The following is a 20373-nucleotide window of genomic DNA, read 5'->3' as shown; positions in this document are numbered from 1 at the left end:
AACACAGAAAACACTTTTGCCTAGTATGGAATATGTAATCACAAACTAACCCCTCTCCCTTTTACAAAACTATAATGTGGTTTTTAGCCATGGTGGTAACAGCTCAGACTCTCATAGAATTCTGAGCAATTACCACCATGGCCGGTGCTAAAAAAAACCCTCTACAGTTTTGTAAAAGGGGGGATAAAATATAAAAACGTAGACAAAGGTTAAATTGAACCACCAAGAAGCTGGACTCTGTATACAATGCAACACCACAGAAACAGCGATGCATCTCCCCTAAAGCAAAAAAATAAATAGAATTTTTTTCTACATTATCTTCTCTGGTTTCTGCTTTCCTCATAGTCTTGTCACTCTCTTCCTTTCATCCACTGTCTACCCTCTCTCTGCCCCTTCTATATGGCATCTTCTCTCCTTGTATTCCCCTTCCATCTCTCCCTTCACCCCTATTATTCTGCATCCATCTTCTTCCCTTCCCTCCTCCAATGGTCTGGCATCTCTCTCCTGTTCTTCCCTTCCTTCTCCCACACGCCCATGGTCTGGCATTTCACTCTCTCCTCTCCCTTCCCCCCACTTCCATCAGCATCTGCCCCCTTTCTTTCCCTCCAACCCAATTCCATCCAGTATCCTTCCCCCTTATGTCTCTCTCTCCTTTCCCTGCACACCAATTCCATCAGCATCTGCCCCCTTTCTCTCTCTCCATCACCCTTCCATACCACCCTGACCCCCTTTTTCTCCCTCTACCACCCTTCTATGCTCCTCTCTCCCTCCAAACCAGCAAGGTCCCATGATGACTGCTTCTGTTGCCTCTGCCTCTGGAAGATGTAAGTGATGTTGGAGGAGGTGGGCCGGCAGACGTAGGGAGTTGTGGCAAGGTTCCGCAATGACTGCAGCTGCCAGTCCACCCCTTCCGACGCCACTTACGTCTTCCAGAGGTAGAGGCGGCAAATGCAGTCATAGCAGGACCTTCCTGCACTTCAGTGTGGCTGCCAACTCTGCTTCGGAATAAGTACGGCAGCCGCGCTGAGATGCAGGTGCCATTTAGAGCAGCTCGGAAGGTTCTGGATCCAGCCGGCTGTGTACCCCCTAAGGCTGGCACCAGGGGCGGTCTGCTACTGTATGAGGGGACAAAAAATAATAAAAAGAATGGATAACTTGACCGATTTAGACATGTCATACAATTATAACCATAAAAATATGTCGTAAAATGTAATTCTAAACTCAAAAGACTCCAGATGAAAAGCAGACTATAGAAAGGAGACCAGAAAAGACCGGGTAGATGAAAAGTGAAACCTGGGAAAGATCTAAATTATTCTTCAAATGAGCTTCTATTAAAACCAAAGAATAAAACCACAGCACTCGGGAAAGTAAATAAGGGAGAGTAAAATGGACTTAACGAAAAGGTCTCTGCACTGATGAGATAAACTCATACGCAGAATAAATGTGAACATGCGACAGTGGGGCTATGATATTTGATCTGTTGAAAGAGGCGCCAAAACAGTGTCGGCAGTGGATTGAATGCACACTGATAGGGGAGGGGCATTGGGCTGTTATAAAAGGCTGCTTTAATAAATAAATGAAAATACTGGTGAAAAACTAAATAAAAAACCAAAACCATGATAAAATGCCGAACCTGACTGCAAGTGGTAGTGAAAGTAGCATAAGGCACACGTAGTACTGTTAGTGCAAGAGCTGCTAAGAATAAAGAACCGTGCTGTACATGAGGAGAAAAAAGAAAGAATGAGGTGATAAGATGTAAAGTGCTGGCCCCTCACTGCACCACTTGATAAAACTAAGGAGCGATGTTCTAGAGCAGGGGTGCCCACACTTTTTGGGCTTGCGAGCTACTTTTAAAATGACCAAGTCAAAATGTTCTACCAACAATAAAATGTTTAAAAAACACAAAGTACACTGTACGCATAGAAAATGTTGCACACTGAACGCATAGAAAATGTTAATTATTATTCCTATTCCAGGGTTTTTCAAAGAGGTCAAAACAGATGACTCTATGCACTATCACCTCACTAACAACCATACAAAAATAAACAAATACACCCCCTCCCTTTTTACTAAACCACGATAGCAGTTTTTAGTGCAGGGAGTTGCGCTGAATGCCCAGCGCTGCTCTCGACGCTCATAGGCTCCCTGCGCTAAAAACCTCTATTGCGGTTTAGTAAAAGGGGACCTTAGTGTAAAATATAGACATCAGATATAAATTCAGACACATTTTGATCACTAAATTTAAAATAAAATCATTTTTCCTATCTTGTCTGGTGATTTCATGAGTCTCTGGTTGCACTTTCTTCTGACTGTGCATCCAATCTTTCTTCCCTTCTTTTAGCCTGTATGCTTCCTCTCCTCTAGACTCATTCCCTCCCCCAACTTTTCCTTCCTCTCTCCCTGCCCTTTCTTTCTCTCTGCCTCCCTTTCTTTTTTTTTATGTTTCTCTTCTTTCCTTCTGTCTCCCTGCCTGCCCTTTTTCTTTCTTTCTCCCTGCCCTCCCCCAAGCCACTGCCACTGCCACTGCCATCGGGGACCAGGCCCCAAATCGCCACCAATAATAGGCCCGAAAGCCGACGCTGCCCCAGGCTCTCCCTGCTTCGGCCGACCAACATTCCTCTCCCCGACATCAATTCTGCCGTCGGGGAGAGGAAGGCTGATCGGCCCAATATCGCGATCGATTTATTGGGGGAAATGCTGTCGGGTCCTGCCTTCGCAGGAACAGAAAGTAGGCAGGACCTGGCAGCAAGAAGAGCAAATGCTTCACTAACCTGTCTCCCGCCTTAGCCCATAGCGAACGCTTGCTTCAGGGCTCTCAACATGTGCGTGCCGGCTTCCCTTCTCTTCCCTCCGAAACCGGAAGTTATGTCCGGGGGGCGGGGGGAGGGAGAGAAAGGAAACCGGCACGCACATGTTGAGAGCCCTGAAGCAAGCGTTCGCTACGGGCTAAGGCGGGAGACAGGTTAGTGAAGCATTTGCTCTTCTTGCTGCCGGGTCCTGCCTACTTTCTGTTTCCACGAAGGCAGGACCCTGCAGCATTTTCCCCAATAGAGCCCCGGAGCATAAGATCGCTACAGGCTGAAATCTCCAAGCCGGTTTGTTTTGTTTTGTTTTTTTTAAATGTTCAGCAGCGGTGGCAGCAGCAGATGTTAGCCGGGCGCTCGTCTAAATTAGCTGGGCGGACCGCCCAGCTAAAAGGCCTAGGGAGAACACTGACAGGGCCGGTCAATAATATTGCTTCACTTTGAACTTAATGCTAATGATGTAAAGAGAAAACCCACAAAAGCTATTATATAAATAATCACCTACCTAACTTTGGGTTTGTAATGACTATATCCAACAACTGTGAATATGTACCATGTTTCCCCGAAAATAAGTGTGTCATATTAATTTTGGGTCCAAAAAAACGCACTAGGGCTTATTTTCAAGGATGTCTTATTTTTTTCATGTGCAACGATCATCTCTCCGCCACCCAAGTGCAACATTTTTCCTCCCCTCTCACCCATCCCCTTGCGCAGCATCTTTCTATCCCGCTCTCCCATCCCCCCATGCAGCAGAATCCCACTGACCTTTCCACCCATTCTCCTGCACATCTTTCCATCCCTCCCTCCCATCCTCCTGCACAGAACCCCACCGACCCTCTCATTGCGAGACCGACATACCTCCAACTCCTAACAGCAGCAGCACTCTGAACAGGCTGCTTCATGGCCTTCCCCGTGCTGCATCACTGATGACATCAGTGATGCGACAGAGGGAAGCCCCTGGCGAGGAAGGCCGCGAAGCAGCCGCTGCTGTTTGGAGTGGAGGTATGTCAGTTTCACGGTGGGAGAGTCATCAGGGTTCTGCTGCATGGGGGGATGGGAGGGAGGAATGGAAAGATGCTGCGCAGGGAGATGGGTGGGAGGGTCGGCAGGGTTCTGCTGCGTAGAGGGATGGGAGGGAGGGATAGAAAGATGCTGCGCAAGGGGATGGGTGAGAGGGGAGGAAAGATGCTGCACATGGTGGGAGGGGGAGAAAGCGCTGCCACCGGCGAATCGGGCAGCACTATTGTCTGGGATGGAGTCGGGAACATTCAGGAGGGGTTTTGGGGGTCAATCTAACTAGGGTTTATTTTCGGGGAAACACGGTCAATATACATAAAGGAGGAAAAAACCTCAGACACTTATGTGAAGGCTATTTTAGCGTCACTCACATTAGGTTCAAATCATTCATGGGCAAAAAATCCTCCTTCCAGACCATAAGTGTACAGCTTTTTGCTTACTGCTGTTGCAAAAGATTTCCCTGTCTCTAACCGAGCTTAGAGTAGTAGGGAGGCTGAGTATGTAAGGATCTGCTTTCACAAACATGCTACCACATTATACATGACTAGATTTTTTTTCTCAGGACAAGCAGGATAGCAAGTCCTGACGGATGAGTCCTCCAAGTTTCAGGATGCCTTAAAAAGAAAAATGCAAATAAACATTTTTTATTCAACTGGCCTTGTCAGTTTTTATTGTATTTTTCTTTCTTTTGGAAAGGCAGCCTGGAAAAAAAGAAAAAATAAGTGACGGAGGAAATGAAATGAGATTCTAAGCCCCAAATTGATTCTGGAGGACCACAGACCAAATTTATTGTCATTATCAGGAGTCCTTTTCTAAGCAATGGTGAGATGTTAATGCATGAACTAAAGTCCCATGTTGCAGGCCTGAAAATCTCCTCAATGGAGGATGATCTCAAGCAAACTACTGACACAGCCATTGATTGAACATTATAAGCCTTTACATGACACTCAAGGCTCAAGCTTGTCTTGGCATAAGCAAGGGAAATACAATGCTAGCAAATCAAATACAGTGTTTTTGGCAATGTCAGTCCCAAGTTTATTAAAGTTAAAAAAAAATCCTAACAAGTGGACTTTAAGCACTTTTAGTCTGCTTCAAGCAGGCAGCTAAGGCTTGATTAAAAATCAAAATGTGCAGGGCACATTCACTTTTGTAGAGATGTGGCCAAGAAAAAAATCATTCCAGGTAGGAAATGACACGAGGACAGATTTTTTTCCCGTCCCCATGAGTCCTCATTTCCCCGCCCTGCCTCATTCCTGCAAGCTCCATTTTCATCTGCACAAACTTCAAACACTTCAAAATCATAAATGTTCGAGGCTTGTGTGGTTAATGCAGAGCTTATAGGAATGGGGCAGGAACAGGGACAGCAACAAAACTTGCGGGGATGGGACAGGAAAATTGAGTTTCTGTGGGGACGGGGAAAAAAATCTGTCCCCGTGTCATTCTCTAATTCCAGGTACTCTTAAAAATTCTTAAGCTCCTCTTCAAAGACTGCTGATGCTAAAGGCACACAGGATTCGGTAACAATGCCTGAGTATTAGTAGAGTATTAGTGGCCTGTATTCGGGTCCTTGGAGAAGAAGCATAGGGCCCACCCAGTCTCTGTGACTGTCAATCGGTGCCTGTTTGCATGATGAACAACTCCATTCAGTGTGTGAAACAAGGGAAACAAATCCACAAACTCAAACGCAAAACAAGAAGTGGAAATGTCCTGTAAAGACTGGTGAACACAATCTACCGTATTTTCACGCATATAACGCGTGCGTTATACGCGTTTTTACCTACCGCGCATACCCCTCGCACGTTATACGCGTGAGCGCGGTATACAAAAGTTTTTCTACATAGTTCCCACCCCGCCCGACGCCCGATTCACCCCCCCCAGCAGGACCGCTCGCACCCCCACCCCGAACGACCGCTCGCACGCACTCCCACCCGCACCCGCGATCGGAGCAAGAGGGAGCCCAAGCCCTCTTGCCCGGCCGACTCCCCGACAATATCGGGCCAGGAGGGAGCCCAAACCCTCCTGGCCACGGCGACCCCCTACCCCCACCCCGCACTACATTACGGGCAGGAGGGATCCCAGGCCCTCCTGCCCTCGACGCAAACCCCCTCCCTCCAACGACCGCCCCCCCAAGAACCTCCGACCGCCCCCCCCAGCCGACCCGCGACCCCCCCTGGCCGACCCCCACGACACCCCCACCCCCCTTCCCCGTACCTTTGGTAGTTGGCCGGACAGACGGGAGCCAAACCCGCCTGTCCGGCAGGCAGCCAACGACGGAATGAGGCCGGATTGGCCCATCCGTCCCAAAGCTCCGCCTACTGGTGGGGCTTAAGGCGCGTGGGCCAATTAGAATAGGCCCTGGAGCCTTAGGTCCCACCTGGGGGCGCGGCCTGAGGCACATGGGCCCAACCCGACCCATGTAGTCCATTTTTGGGAGTAGCATTGTCTAGTAGCAGGCTTCCGGGAAGCCTCCAACACATCCCTCACCGCTCTGGAAAACCGGAGAGGAGTTACGTTGAGAGGAACCAAGATGTCAGGTGGAGAGACTGCAAGTTGGGATGGAGCAGAGATCCTTGATGCTGAGTAAGCAGTGAAGGAAACACTGGAAGAAGGAATGGCTCCCTGCTGCTGAGTTGAAGTAGAAGGGAGTACCAAGGCTGTCTGGGCCACAGAGGAGCTATCAGAATCATGGTGGCATGGTCGGACTTCAGCTTGACCAGAGTCTTTTGAATGAGAGGAAACGGAGGAAACGCATATAGAAAGAGATTCCTCCAGTCCAGAAGAAAGGCATCTGCCTCGAGGCGATGAGGAGTGTAGATCCTGGAGCAGAATTGAGGCAGTTTGAAGTTGTGGGGAGCCGCAAAGAGGTCTATCTGAGGTGTCCCCCACTGAGAGAAGATCTGATGAAGGGGCTTGGAATGGAGGGTCCATTCGTGAGGCTGGAGGAGACGACTTAAGTTGTCTGCCAAGGCATTGTCCGCCCCCTGAATGTAGACAGCTTTGAGGAAGGTGTTGTGGCGAATCGCCCAATCCCAGACTCTGAGAGCTTCCTGGCAGAGGGAGGCCGATCCCGTGCCCCCCTGCTTGTTGACATAATACATGGCGACCTGGTTATCCATGCGAATGAGGATCACCAGGTCGTGAAGCAGATGTTGAAAAGCTTGAAGAGCATTGAAAATCACCCTGAGTTCCAGAAGATTGATATGGCACAGCCGGTCCGCACTGGTCCAGAAGCCTTGAGTGCGAAGACCGTCCAGATGAGCCCCCCATGCATAGGTCGAGGAATCGGTCGTGAGAACCTTCTCGTGGGGAGGAGTGTGAAACAGCAAACCTCTGGATAGATTGGAAGAGATCATCCACCAACGCAGAGACTGCTGAAGAGCAGGAGTGACCAGGATGTGACGAGTCAAAGGATCTGACACCTGTGTCCATTGAGAAGCCAGAGTCCACTGAGGAATTCTGAGGTGAAGTCTGGCAAAAGGAGTCACATGAACCGTAGAGGCCATGTGTCCCAGGAGAACCATCATGTGTCTCGCTGAGATGGACTAGCGAGAAGACACTGACTGGCAGAGATGAAGCAAAGCATTCCGGCACTGAGGAGGAAGGAATGCTCTGAGTTGTATAGTATCCAGAACCGCCCCGATGAAGGGAAGAGACTGGGTCGGTTGCAGATGAGATTTTGGGAAGTTGATCTCGAACCCCAGACTCTGCAGGAACCAAATGGTCTTTTGGGTCGCCGAGACAACCCCTGGAGCCGAGGCAGCTTTGATGAGCCAGTCGTCGAGGTAGGGAAACACCTGAAGACCATGGTTCCGGAGTGCAGCGGCCACCACCACCAGACACTTGGTGAAAACTCTGGGAGACGAGGACAGGCCGAAAGGAAGCACTCGATACTGCAGATGCAGATGTCCCACCTGAAATCTGAGGAATCTGCGAGAGGCCGGATGAATGGGGATGTGAGTGTAGGCCTCTTTTAGATCCAGAGATCCAGATCCAGAGATCCAGTCGTTCTGCTCGAGGAGGGGGTAGAGAGAAGCTAGGGTCAGCATGCGAAATCTCTCCTTGACCAGGAACTTGTTGAGCACCCTGAGGTCCAGAATAGGACATAGGTCGCCCGTCTTCTTCGGAACAAGGAAGTACCGGGAGTAAAGCCCCCGGTTGTGTTGGTCCACAGGGACTGGCTCGACGGCCCGAAGCCAGAGCAAAGCCTGAGCTTCCTGAAGAAAAAGGGCGGTCTGGGTCAAGTTGGAAGGATACTCTCTTGGAGGATGGTCCGGGGGGACCCGATGGAACTAAAGAGAATATCCTTCCCTGATGATGGTAAGGACCCAAAGGTCGGTGGTTATAGCCATCCATCGATGGTAAAAATGATGGAGGCGACCCCCAATTGGAAAGACAGGGGATAGCAGAACGGTGTTGGTTATGCTCCCTACAAGAGAGTCAAAAAGGCTGAGGAGCCTTGGGAACAGCAGAAGGATGAGGTTTTTGTTGAGACTTCTGCGGAGGTTGTCTCTTCACCGGTTGCCTCGCAGCCGGAGCCTGCCTGGGCGTGTAACGCCGTTGGTATATCAAGGGCGGTCGAGAAGGTCGAGACTGAGCAGGTTTAGGCTTCGGACGAAGGATGGACTGGAAAGACTTCTCATGGTCCGACAGCTTCTTTGTCACTGTCTCGATGGACACATCAAACAGATCCGCACTTGCACATGGGACGTTGGCAAGCCTGTCTTGGAGGTTCGGGTCCACGTCAATGGTCCGAAGCCAGGCCAAGCGACGCATGGCCACAGAACAGGCAGCAGCCCGTGCTGAGAGCTCAAACGCATCATATGAGGATTGCATCAACTGAAGACGCAGTTGGGACAGTGAGGCGACGACCTCCTCGTATTCGAAACTAGCTTGAGATTCGATGTAAGGCATGAACTTCCAAAGCACAGGAAGGAAGAACTCCAAGTAGGTGGCAAAATGGAAGGTGTAATTGAGAACTCGGGAAGCCATCATCGAGTTCTGGTATATGCGCCTCCCGAACTTATCCATGGTCCTCCCCTCCCGGCACGGAGGCATACACCTGGGACGGATGAGACCGCTTGAGGGAGGACTCGACCAACAGGGACTGATGGGAGAGCTGTGAGCCCTCAAACCTCTTATGATGCACCGTACGATACCTGGCATCCAGTTTGCCAGGAACGGCAGGAATGGAGTACGGTGTTTCAAAACAGCGCATGAATGTCTGGTCGAGAAGCTTGTGGAGAGACAGGCGAAGAGACTCAGCAGGAGGGTGAAGCAGATGCATGGTATTAAGGTACTCCTTGGAGTAGCGGGAACCCGAGTCCAAGGTGATGTCGAGATCATCTGCCATAGAAAAGATGAAAAAGACAGCTGGTCCGCCAACACAGGACGTTGAGACGGACTCGAAGAAGTAGAGGCCTCCTGATCCAAGGAGACATGGGATCTGCAAGGGGAGAATGATCTGCAGGTATCCTCGAACTCTGGGCCCGGAGGAGGCGAGACATCCGAAGATGAATACACCATACGAGGCAACTTCTTCTGAGGCGAGACTGTAGAATGTCTAGACGAATGCCTTGAAGAATGTCTGGAGCGGTACCCCCCACTCCTCCCCGAAAGGGACCTGGAACGACGATGCGAAGACGGCTCCCCAGAGGCCTCCAACGAGTATATAGGACTGGAAGCTGTAGAGCGAAGAGAAAGGTGGGCTGATGCCTCTCGAGCAGCCTGCCACGGGTCAGGAGATGGCTTGGCAGGCAAGGGGCTCCTGAAGAAATCCTCCTGACAATGTCCAGGGCTTCGACTCCTCGGAGGCAAATCCCATTTGCCCCTCTCCGAGGCGGGGATGGGTTTCAGAGACGGCATTATACTAAGCGAAGCACTCCTCGATGAACTCGCAGCCAAACGCCGAGCTTCTTCGCCTAACAGTGATAGCGAGCGGCGAGGTGGAGGAGGAGGGGGCGGCTCGCCCCAATGAGGAGGTTCCGCATGCCCATGCTGGATTGTGGCAAGCAACCTGGGCCCCATGGTAGTCATGAGCTCGATGAATTGGGCTTCCAGGAGCGACCGTAGCGAAGCCGACAAGGGGGGAGCCGCAGCCAAAGTGGGACCCCCTGTACAGTCTTCACGGTCCCGTGTGGTCGAGTGCTTAGCCTTAGAAGTCTTAGGCACCTTAAGAACCACTGGGGGAACGGTCTGAGGAGGTACCTGATCTGAGGAGACCGAAGAAGGCACCGGAGCAGGAGGCGAGGTCGAAACCGGAACGAAGGAGGCCGGTTTCAAAAGACCCGATGCAGCAGGAGTAGATGACGACTTCGCAGGCGAAGGCAAAGCGCTGGTCAAAGCCGAAGGTTCCTTGGAAGCTTCCATAGTGAACATCGACTCCCACAGGAAACAGCGACGCTTGTAAGCACGTGCTGTTAGAGTGGAACAAGGCCGACACGATTTCGGAAGATGTTGAGGCCCGAGACATTGTAAACAGCGTCGATGCGGGTCCGTCAATGAAATCGCGCGCTGGCACGATACACTTTTTAAAACCGGTAATAGGCCGGGACATAGGCCGAAAAAGCTCCGCCGCTAGATCGAAGCAGCGGGGCCCCAGCCACGCGGCCGACCCAGTCGAATCTACGGAAAAATTTTTTTTTTAAAAAATAAGAAAACGACTGAATAAAACACACGATTATGAGAAATTAAACTCAAAACCGTGAGCACTAGAAGGCAAGAACACGGGTTCACTCAGCGCAGAGAGTTGAAGCAAAACTTCTCAGCTCCGCGGAAAGAAAAGAACTGAGGAGACACGCCCGGTGCATCGGGCGGGAAGGCACTCACGCATGCGCGGTGCGGGCATCTCGAAACTTCTGAAGTTTCTTCAAGCAAGTATGCTTGTGAGACGTCCGTATCGGGGCTCTGTCGGAAGACATCACCCACTAGTGAGAATACCTGCCTGCTTGTCCTGGGATAACTTGAAGTACAGTATGAATAGAGGCATACTGAATAAATCAAATTTAGAAATGAAAATATTTTTTAAATGCCTTTTCTAGTATATAAATTTTTTTCTGACTTTTCTCTGAAAGACAATAATAATAACTTTCTTCACTTACCGAGTAGATTTCATAAATTCCTTTGCGCCCCTCATCACATTCCCGGCGAACCCAGTGTCGATTGAGGTAAGCACAAATTCCATTCAGCACTTTGCTTGAAAATCTGTAGTCTTCCCATTGTTGAGTATAGAATTTAAGAACACTTTCATCCATTAAGTCTTCTCCATCCTAAAGCAGAAAAGTAAAAAACTACTTTAGATAGTGTAACCTAAAAATAAACATACTGATACAAACTTAGGGGCTGATGCAGAAAGCTTATATTAGACCAATGTGCTGATGGCTAAGCAAATGGCTTCTATAAGTACTGCCAAAACAAAGCAGTAAAACCAATGTGTGTATCTGTTGAGCAGAAATTGTGCACTACTCAGGGTGACACCAAGTTTCAAGTTTATTTAGATTTGATGGTTCGCTTAATAAATTCTAAGCGAATTACATTACAGTTAAATTGGGGTAGAACAATTAATTTAAAAAAAAAAACAAAAAGAATCATGTATAAAGTTCTGTCCTAAAGGCAGCTTGTATTGTCCATATACAGTCATGTGAAAAAATTAGGACACCCCATGAAATATTCAGTCCTTTCTTAAGAAATGTTCACATATTAATGTTTCATGGCTATACAGAAAGGGAATTACAGAAAGTTTATGGATGTTTGGGAGCCACTGGCGAAATTTTGTAAGGAAGAATAATTGATTTTATTTTATAGGCTTGTAAACATATACATCCAGGGTGGTTTGGGGGGGGGGGGAGAAGAGAGTTGCATTGGAACTTGATTCAGGATATATATGGATAGTTTCTTGTGGGTTTATTTTACTTAAGTATTGGGTGGGGAAAAATTTAATTGTATGTTAATGTCTGAAAGTTTATTGTGCTTGTCTTGTGATATTTTATGTATATGAATTATTTGTTGCACAATTGTAGTTTGAAAATCTAATAAAGATATTAAAAAAAAAAGAAATGTCGATATCAAATCTTTTTTTATTTATCTCTGGAAAAGAAAAAAATGTAATTGCAGGTATACAACAACAAAAATTTTCCTTGATTTATTCATGAAACAAAAGATATCCAATCATGAAACAAAAGATATCCACAAAAATGTGTATTCTAACTGAGGAATAAATTAGGACAACCCAACATATCCTCCCACTTAAAGTAGCTGAAATCACACACAGGTGTATCATGTCACATCAGGTGCACATGATTAGAACATTACTCAGCATTTTGAAGGACGTTTGCCCTACTTAAACCTCAGATATTTAGTTTGGTGTGCTCATGACTGCTGTGGTGAAAGTAGACAACATGATGAGATCAAAAGAACTGTCTGAGGCCTTCAGAATGAAGATTGTAGCAGCTTATAAGTCTGGAAAGGGATTTAAAAAGATCTCGAAAGAATTTGACATTAGCCATTCCACGGTCCAGAAAATAGTGTACAAGTGGAGGACTTTCCAAACAACTGCCAACATGCCCAGGTCTGGCTGTCCAAGAAAGTTGACCCTTAGAGCAGACCGCAATATGCTAAAAGAAGTCCCCAAAAACCCTACAATGTCATCACGGGACCTACAGCAGGATCTTGCTACTGTTGATATGAAAGTGCATTTCTCTACAATCAGAAAGAGACTACACAAATTTAACTTGCATGGGAGGTGTGCAAGGAGGAAACTTTTGGTCTCTAAGAGAAACATCAAGGCCAGAATTAATTTTGCCAGAGAGAACGTAGATAAATACCAGGATTTCTGGAATAGTGTTCTATGGACAGATAGGTCTAAAATTGAATTATTTGGACACCAGAAAAGAGGACATGTTTGGCATACACCAAATATAGCATTCCAGGAAAAAAAACCTCATACCAAGTGTGAAGCATGGAGGTGGAAGTGTCATGGTTTGGAGATGCTTTGCTACAGCAGGACCTGGTCAACTCACCATCATAGAATCCACCATGAATTCTACCATGTATCAGAGGGTGCTTGAGGAACATGTGAGACCATCTATAAGAAAATTAAAGCTGAAGCGAAATTGGACCTTGCAACATGACAATGACCCAAAACACAACAATAAATCCACCAAGGACTGGCTTAAAACTAAGAAATGGAGGGTCCTGGAGTAGCCAAGTCAAAGCCCTGATCTTAATCCCATTGAGATGCTATGGGGTGATTTAAAACAGATTCTATATGCAAGAAACCTCTCAAACATCTCATAGCTGAAAGAATTCTGCATTGAGGAGTGGGCCAAACTTTCCTCAGATCAATGTCAGAGACTGGTAGATGGCTACAAGAAGCGTCTCACTGCAGTTATTTCAGCTAAAGGGGGTAACACTAGCTAATAGGGTGTAGGGTGTCCTAATTTATTCCTCAGAATACACATTTTTGTGGATATCTTTTGTTTCACGAGTAAATCAAGGAAAATCTTTGTTGTTTACCTGCAATTACATCACTTTCTTTTCCAGAGATATATAAAAAAAAAGATTTGGCATCGATATAGAAACGTAGAAGATGACGGCAGAAAAGGGCCACGGCCCAACAAGTCTGCCCACTCTAATGATCCACCCCCTAAATTCTTCCCTGAAGTGATCCTACGTGCTTATCCCATTTTCTCTTAAAGTCCAGCGTGCTGCTGGCCTGAATTACCTGCAATGGAAGACTATTCCAATGGTCAACCACCCTTTCAGTGAAGAAGTACTTCCTGGGTCACTATGAAATCTCCCACCCCTGAGTTTCAACGGATGTCCTCTTGACTTCGTAGGATATCCTCTTCTACCTCAATTCGACCCGTGACATATTTGAACGTCTCAATCATGTCTCCCCTCTCTCTACGCTCGAGTGAGTATAGTGCAACTTACCCAGCCTTTCCTCATACGGGAGATCCTTGAGTCCTGAGACCATCTTGGTGGCCATTCGCTGAACCGACTCCATTCTCTGCACATCTTTTTGATAATGCAGTCTCCAGAATTGTACACAATATTCCAGATGAGGTCTCACCATGGATCTGTACAACGGCATTATAACTTCGGTCTTCCGGCTGACGAAGCTTCTTTGGATATAACCCATCATTTGTCTAGCTTTGGATGAAGCTTTCTCCACTTGATTGGCAGACTTCACGTCTTCGCTAATGATTACTCCCAAGTCCCGTTCTGCTGTAGTTCTTGCAAAGGTCTCACCATTTAGGGTGTAAGTTCTGCATGGATTTCTGTTGCCAATGTGCATGACCTTACACTTTTTGGCATTAAAACTTAGTTGCCAGGTTGAAGACCAATGTTCCAGTAAAAGTAGGTCCTGCGTCATGCAGTCGGACACTGTGCTTTTGCCTACTAAGTTGCATAGTTTGGCGTCATCGGCGAATAATTCAATTTTCCCCTCGAAGCCCTTGAACCAGGTCCCTTACGAAGATATTAAATAGGATCGGACCCAAGACCGAACCCTGCGGCACTCAACTGATCACTTCTGACGTTTCAGAGAGAGTACCGTTCACCACCACCCTCTGAAGTCTACCACTGAGCCAGTCTTTTACCCATGCAGTTAACATTTCTCTTAATCCCATCAAACTCATTTTGCTCAATAACCTGCGGTGTAGGACACTATCAAAAGCCTTACTGAAGTCTAAGTACACGACGTCCAGGGACTCCCCCATATCCAGTTTTTTCGTTACCCAGTCAAAGAAGCTGATCAGATTGGATTAGCAGGACCTTCCCTTGTCTGCAGCTGTGGACCAGATCCCGGCGCCTCGCAAGTAAAGACTGAGCAGAAGTATTCATTTAGTAGTTCAGCTTTATCGGAGTCCGATTCTACATAGTTCCCGTCTGGTTTCTTAAGGCACACAATCCCATTTGTATTCCTTTTTCTGTCACTGATATACCTGAAGAAGGATTTATCCCCTTTTTTTAATGTTCTCTGCTAGAATTGAATATTTCATGTGGTGTCCTAATTTTTTCACATGACTGTTTCATAAATGTCATCATCACCTCCATTTCTTTGACTGTATGACCAGAACCTCTGACACTGTTTCATACAAGCATCTTATAAATAAACTGACTGCCCTCTTTATGGGCCTCAAAGTGAGGTGATGGGGGCCAGATTCTCAAAACTTACCGTGCCCTTAACAATGGTCACTAAACTGGTTCCAGGCACTTTAGCATGCCAGTATTTTACCTGCTGATTATCAGAATGGCTCATCGTTGTCTTTTCCAAGCTTCCTAGCCATCTCCAACTCTACCATGCAAATGTAGTACAAGGTCATTAGTATTAAAATGGTAGTAAAATGGGCTCATATTTAAAGGAGCACACCTGATGATTCTCCATAATTGCCGGGTAATTTCCTAATCTCACTGTGCCATATTTGCGGGCAAAATTTTACAGTAGGGTTTCAGCTGTCATAGCCTTACTTTCCGGTCAGTGTCTGTGCGCTGATTAGCTCAGGCTCTGATAGGAAAGTAAGGCTAGACAGCTCAGACGTCCGCTCCCCTGGCAAAACAAAAAAAAAAGACCCCCGAATCGAAGAACAGTAGGAGGGATGTCCACTCCCTCCCGCCGCCGGTATCTCTAGCACTTCCCCCCTCCCCTAATACTTCCGGCAGGAGGGATGCCCACTCCCTCCCACTGACAAGGCCCCCCCCCCCAAAAAAAAAAGACACTCATAGGAGGGATTCCCACTTCCTGCTGCCACCAGGGTCTCCTATCCCAACAACCCCTGCCCCCCCTCCCTGCCCGGTATCTCTATGATGAAGGATGGCCAGGTGACTACTGTCTTGGGCTGGCAGGCCTGCCTCTTCAAATGGCAGGTCTTTCCCTTACTGGGATGCATCATGGAAGGGCTTAACGCTCTAACTGGCTCGGGGGCCTTAGGTGCCTGGACCAATCAGAACTTTAGGCCTCTTCCCAGTGCATCCCTTCGTTACAGAGATACCAGGTGGTAGGGGGAGAATCGGCAGGAGAGAGTGGGCATCCCTTCTACCAGGAGTGACAGGGTGGCTGTCAAGGATGTTGGGGCGGTCAGGGGGCAGCAGGAGACCCTAGTAGTGGGAGGGAACAGCATCTCTCCTGCTGGGGATGTTGGGGGAGGGTGTCGGGAGTGCCGGGGGTTGTTGGGGAAGTAGGGAACCCCAGCAGCAGGAGGGAGTTGGCATCCCTTCTGCCAATCTTGTATAAGGTGAGGGGGGCAGGCAGAAGATGAGGGTGTAGTATCGCAGAATGGGGGGACATTTTCCTCTGCTGTTCTCCCTGCTGGTCAATCAGTTGAGCCAGCAGGACTCGGGAGAAATGAACTGAGACCCCCATTTTTTGCTCCAAAATCTCAGTTTATATTCGAGTATATACGATACCAACAGATTTCCACAGAATATTTTTGCACTCCTTGCGGCACATCAACAAACTTGTCCAAATTATAGTCCAAACATAGTCCAAATTATAATTAGTATGAGAATATGAAAAGACCAGCACATATTTTGAGTTGATTTGTCCCCTGATATAATTCAAAGGAGCAGGAGGAGCAGGGGAAAAAAAGCACAGACATCAAAAGTTGGAAAAACAGCATGTTCCTATGTATGAATGTTTTTGTGCATGAGTGTATGTATATTTTTACTGTCTGATCAGAACTGAAGAGGACTGCAAGAGAAGGTGAATAGATCTGACACAGAATCTTAGCAAGGGCTATGTAGGCAAACATGGCACCGGTACACCAACAGCTAGTATACCAATACGATTATACCATACCATTTAATACAAGATGAATGTTACTTATTAATAATCAAGTTGCTAATTTTTTTTCAGTGGCTCATTACTGCCATGCATCTGCACAGTCACACAAGTAAAAGCCAAATATCTGCCACAAATCAAATGCATAACCAAAAAAGCAGATCAGTCCAAATAAAAAAAGTAAATCAGTCCAAATAACTAAGTCATTTATATTAATACATTGAACTTTGCAAAATTTGGACTGATCTACTTCTGATTTACTTTTATTTGGACTGATCGGCTTTTTTGGTTTTGCGTTATGCATTATGCATAAGCACAGGGTGCTGAAAGTGCAGGGAACTGGGAAAGGTGACACTAAAGGACAATTGTTGATAATTGGTGTCTGAATATTATTTTCTCAGCTCTATATGGATTTCTTTATGTAACCTTACCTTAAGAAGATTCGTCAAGTAGTTTTTCAGAAATTCTTTTAATCGTTTATATAGTTCCAAGCCAACAAACTGCGCTCCCCCTGGCGTCTGTCCTTTTTTGGATTTTGGAGGCACTCCAGCTCCTCGTGCTTGATTAGATTGATGTACACTTGTACAGTAGTTATAAACATGACTGGTGAAAAAGTTAAGGAATATAAAAGTATGCCCAGTAATCAACATAATTGAAAACATTTTTTAACAGATAAGCACATGTTCATATTTTCTGTTAAATGTAATTTATGGCTCTCTCATAATATTTAAAAAGCAGCATTAGAAGTATTATGCACAACACCAGCATGATAGAGAATCTTGTCATTCAGTACAAAATGGTAATGCCAGTCTATTATTTCATATACTACTAACCTAAGAAGAACAGAGCAGACAGACTTCTATGGCTAAGTAGCCTCTGAACAGCTGCATTTATAAAGTTTAAATTAAAATAATACCTTCACAACTTGTTTAGATGAAGATATTATAAATGGAAAAAAAATAAAATAAAATGCTTGAAACTTGTTCTTTTTATTACATACAAGGGGGTGCTGAAAAGTTCTCAGCCCAACCAACTTCCTAAATTCTGAGCATTATTTTGCCACTATAGCTGAAGAGTGTTATTTTATTTTGCAAAGTGCCAACTGCAGAACCATAAAGCTATGTTTTGAAATTGTTTCAGATCATTAATTGAATCATGTCAACAAAAAGTGTGAAATTTTAATGTGTGAAACTCCAAGTCGTCGTGAAGTTCCTATTCCTGCAGAAGAAAACTCCAAAGGAAATCCATGAATGTATAATGCAAACACTGAGGGACAAATGTCCAGCATACTCCACAGTGAAGAAGTGGTGTGCAAACTTTCAGTGTGGAGATTTTGAGACTGAAGATGCAGCAAGGTCTCCTGGAATTGTTGACCATGTCCATGACCTAATTTTGGCAGACTGACAAGTATTGGCTAGAACAATTATTGGGACACTATAGATATCCAGGGAACGTAATGGGTGTATAAATCCATGAGCCTCTGGGTATTCAGATGCTGTCAGTCAAGTGGGTGCCCAAATGTTTGAATGCTGACGAGAAACCGTGTCGCGTGGATACTTCCAAGTTGATTTTGCAGCATTTTCAGCGAGCTAGTGCCAACTTTTTGGAATGAAAAGTTACTGTTGATGAAACATTTTTACACCACTATGATCCTGAGGCAAAACAGTAGTGCATGAAATGGCAACACTTAGGTTCTCCAAAGCCAAGGAAATTCAAGACCCAAGAGTCACCAGTAAAGGTTATGGCCACAGTGTTTCGGGATCAGAAAGGTATTGTAATGACTATCTTCCAAGAGGCCAAACAGTTAATGCAGACTACTACTATAACTTGCTGCGCCGATTAAAGGAGGCATTGAAAGAAAAAAGGAGAGGGAAACTGCAGAAAGGAGTTCTCTTTTTGCAAGACAATGCACCTGCTCACAAGACTGGCAAAACGATGGATGCTGTGACACAGTTGGAGTTTCAGTGTATAGACCATCCACCCTACTCACCAGATCTTGCTCCATCTGACTATTCTGTTTCCAAACCTTAAAAAAAATAAAAAATAAATAAAGAGTTTGAATGGGTGACAATTTTGCCCTCTGGTACTCAGCAAGGTCTCAGCCTATTCCATCTCTGCCTGCAGAATGCTCTGGATTAGGCAACGGGCAGGAGATTTGGCTTCCAACACCACTTTAAGCAGGCTCCCCTTTAAGAGTCAGATGCTTTTTGGAAAAGGTATGAACAAACTTATGGCCAGTGTGATTGATCATCAGCCAAGGGTTTACGTGAAGTAATTTTTGTGGTTCCAGGTGCTTTTGACAGTGCTCCAGAGGATCCTCTACCTAGAGAACATTTCAAGGATCCTGACAATGATTTGGCAACTTGAGACATACCCAGCCCTCCCGACAGCACTCTGCCACATCCCCCCCAAAAGTCCCAATGATGCCAGGGTTGTAGCCAGACTCCCACATATAGGAGGAAGGCTAACAGACTACAGGGAGGCATGGGCATGGATCAGCTCAGACTGCTGGGTGTTTGACATAATTCGAGGACACAGACTTTTAGCCATTCAAGCCATAGAGCCCATTCCACACGCAGAATCGGGCTTGGGCAGCGAAATAATAGGTTCTTACCTTTGCTAATCTTTCTTGTAAATCCACACTACTGGGTTATTTTCCCAACTTGCCAGAGCTTGTAGGAAGCCTCATAACACAGATTCTTCCGCCCTCCTCTCTTACCTCAGGACTGCCCTCCCAGAAAATCCCTCCTGCTGTCTTCTGTATAAGGTACGGGGAAAGGCAGGGGGTCCAGGAGGGAGTGGGCATCCCTCCCGTCGGTGATCTTTGCCTGGGGGAGGGCGGTCAGGAGTCTGGGTGGCCAAGACAGGAGGGAGTGGGCATCCTTCCTGCCAATGATCATAATGGTTAGAAGGAGGGGGAGGGAGTTGGGCGTGTGGAGCAGTCCGGGTTTCTAAGGCAGGAGGGAGTGAGCATCCCTTTTTACAATCTTCATGAGGTGGAGAAGCAAGGTCCATGGCTGAGGCAAAAGGGGCGTGCATAAAACACGCCTTTAGCACACGTGCATATGGCAGACCTGTCGGTAACACAGTTACCAACAGGTCTATAACACAGTTATCAACAGGTCTAGGCCTGTCGGTAATTGTGGGTCATTATGTTTCTATGTTTCTATATTAAAAGTTGGTGCTAGATTTTGTGCATCCCTAAGCGATGTTAGGGCATCAGTATGTGCTTGTTTTAATATTAATGACCTCGTTTTCTGAGCTCAATTGCATAGCAGATCTGGAGGCTGCAACGTACGCATGGAAAAGCCCACAGTAAGCCATTGTGTGCATCAGTCCGTAACTAGTTTATAGACGATCGTTAAACACACAGTAAGTTTAGTGCATCCGGGCAATAATTTTTCCTTCCTTGTCATTAGCAGCAGATGAATCCAGAGATGAGTGGGATGTAGCACAGCAGTCCTCAGTAGGGAAGGACAGAGAACAGTATGGAGAAAGAAGGAGATATCAATCCAAGCAGTCCGCTAGTCAACCCAATACAAGAGTGGAACAAAGTAGAACTGCTGGCTCCAAGAACACCAATCACCCAATTCAAGGAACTCTACCCCTAAGAAACCAACTGCCTCACCAACGGCAAGAACTGAAGCCACGCACCAAGCCGCTAAAGAGCGAGACATGACTCTCTCACCACAAAGAACTAAACCGTTTGAATAAGCCTACCACAGTTCGGTGCAGATGAAAATGAACCTAGGTCATCGGAGCACCTGGAGGTGG

At 46.6% G+C, this 20373-nt stretch overlaps 1 protein-coding gene across 2 annotated transcripts in view; it reads right to left on the bottom strand.

The window, feature by feature from the left end:
- CUL1 (cullin 1) overlaps window positions 1-20373 on the bottom strand; it is a 275377-nt gene that overhangs the window by 183656 nt on the left and 71348 nt on the right. For both annotated transcript variants that reach the window (XM_033930314.1, XM_033930315.1), the window contains 2 exons: window positions 17031-17202; window positions 10919-11086 (listed from right to left, as the gene is read on the bottom strand). In XM_033930314.1, coding sequence (XP_033786205.1) covers window positions 10919-11086; window positions 17031-17202 — 340 coding nt within the window. The remainder of the gene's footprint in view (window positions 1-10918; window positions 11087-17030; window positions 17203-20373) is intronic.

This window comes from Geotrypetes seraphini, chromosome 2 (genome assembly GCF_902459505.1).
Source record: "Geotrypetes seraphini chromosome 2, aGeoSer1.1, whole genome shotgun sequence".
Lineage (NCBI taxonomy): Eukaryota > Metazoa > Chordata > Amphibia > Gymnophiona > Dermophiidae > Geotrypetes > Geotrypetes seraphini.
The sequence above is the reverse complement of the archived record's forward strand: the minus strand, read 5'-3'. Positions and strand labels throughout refer to the sequence as shown.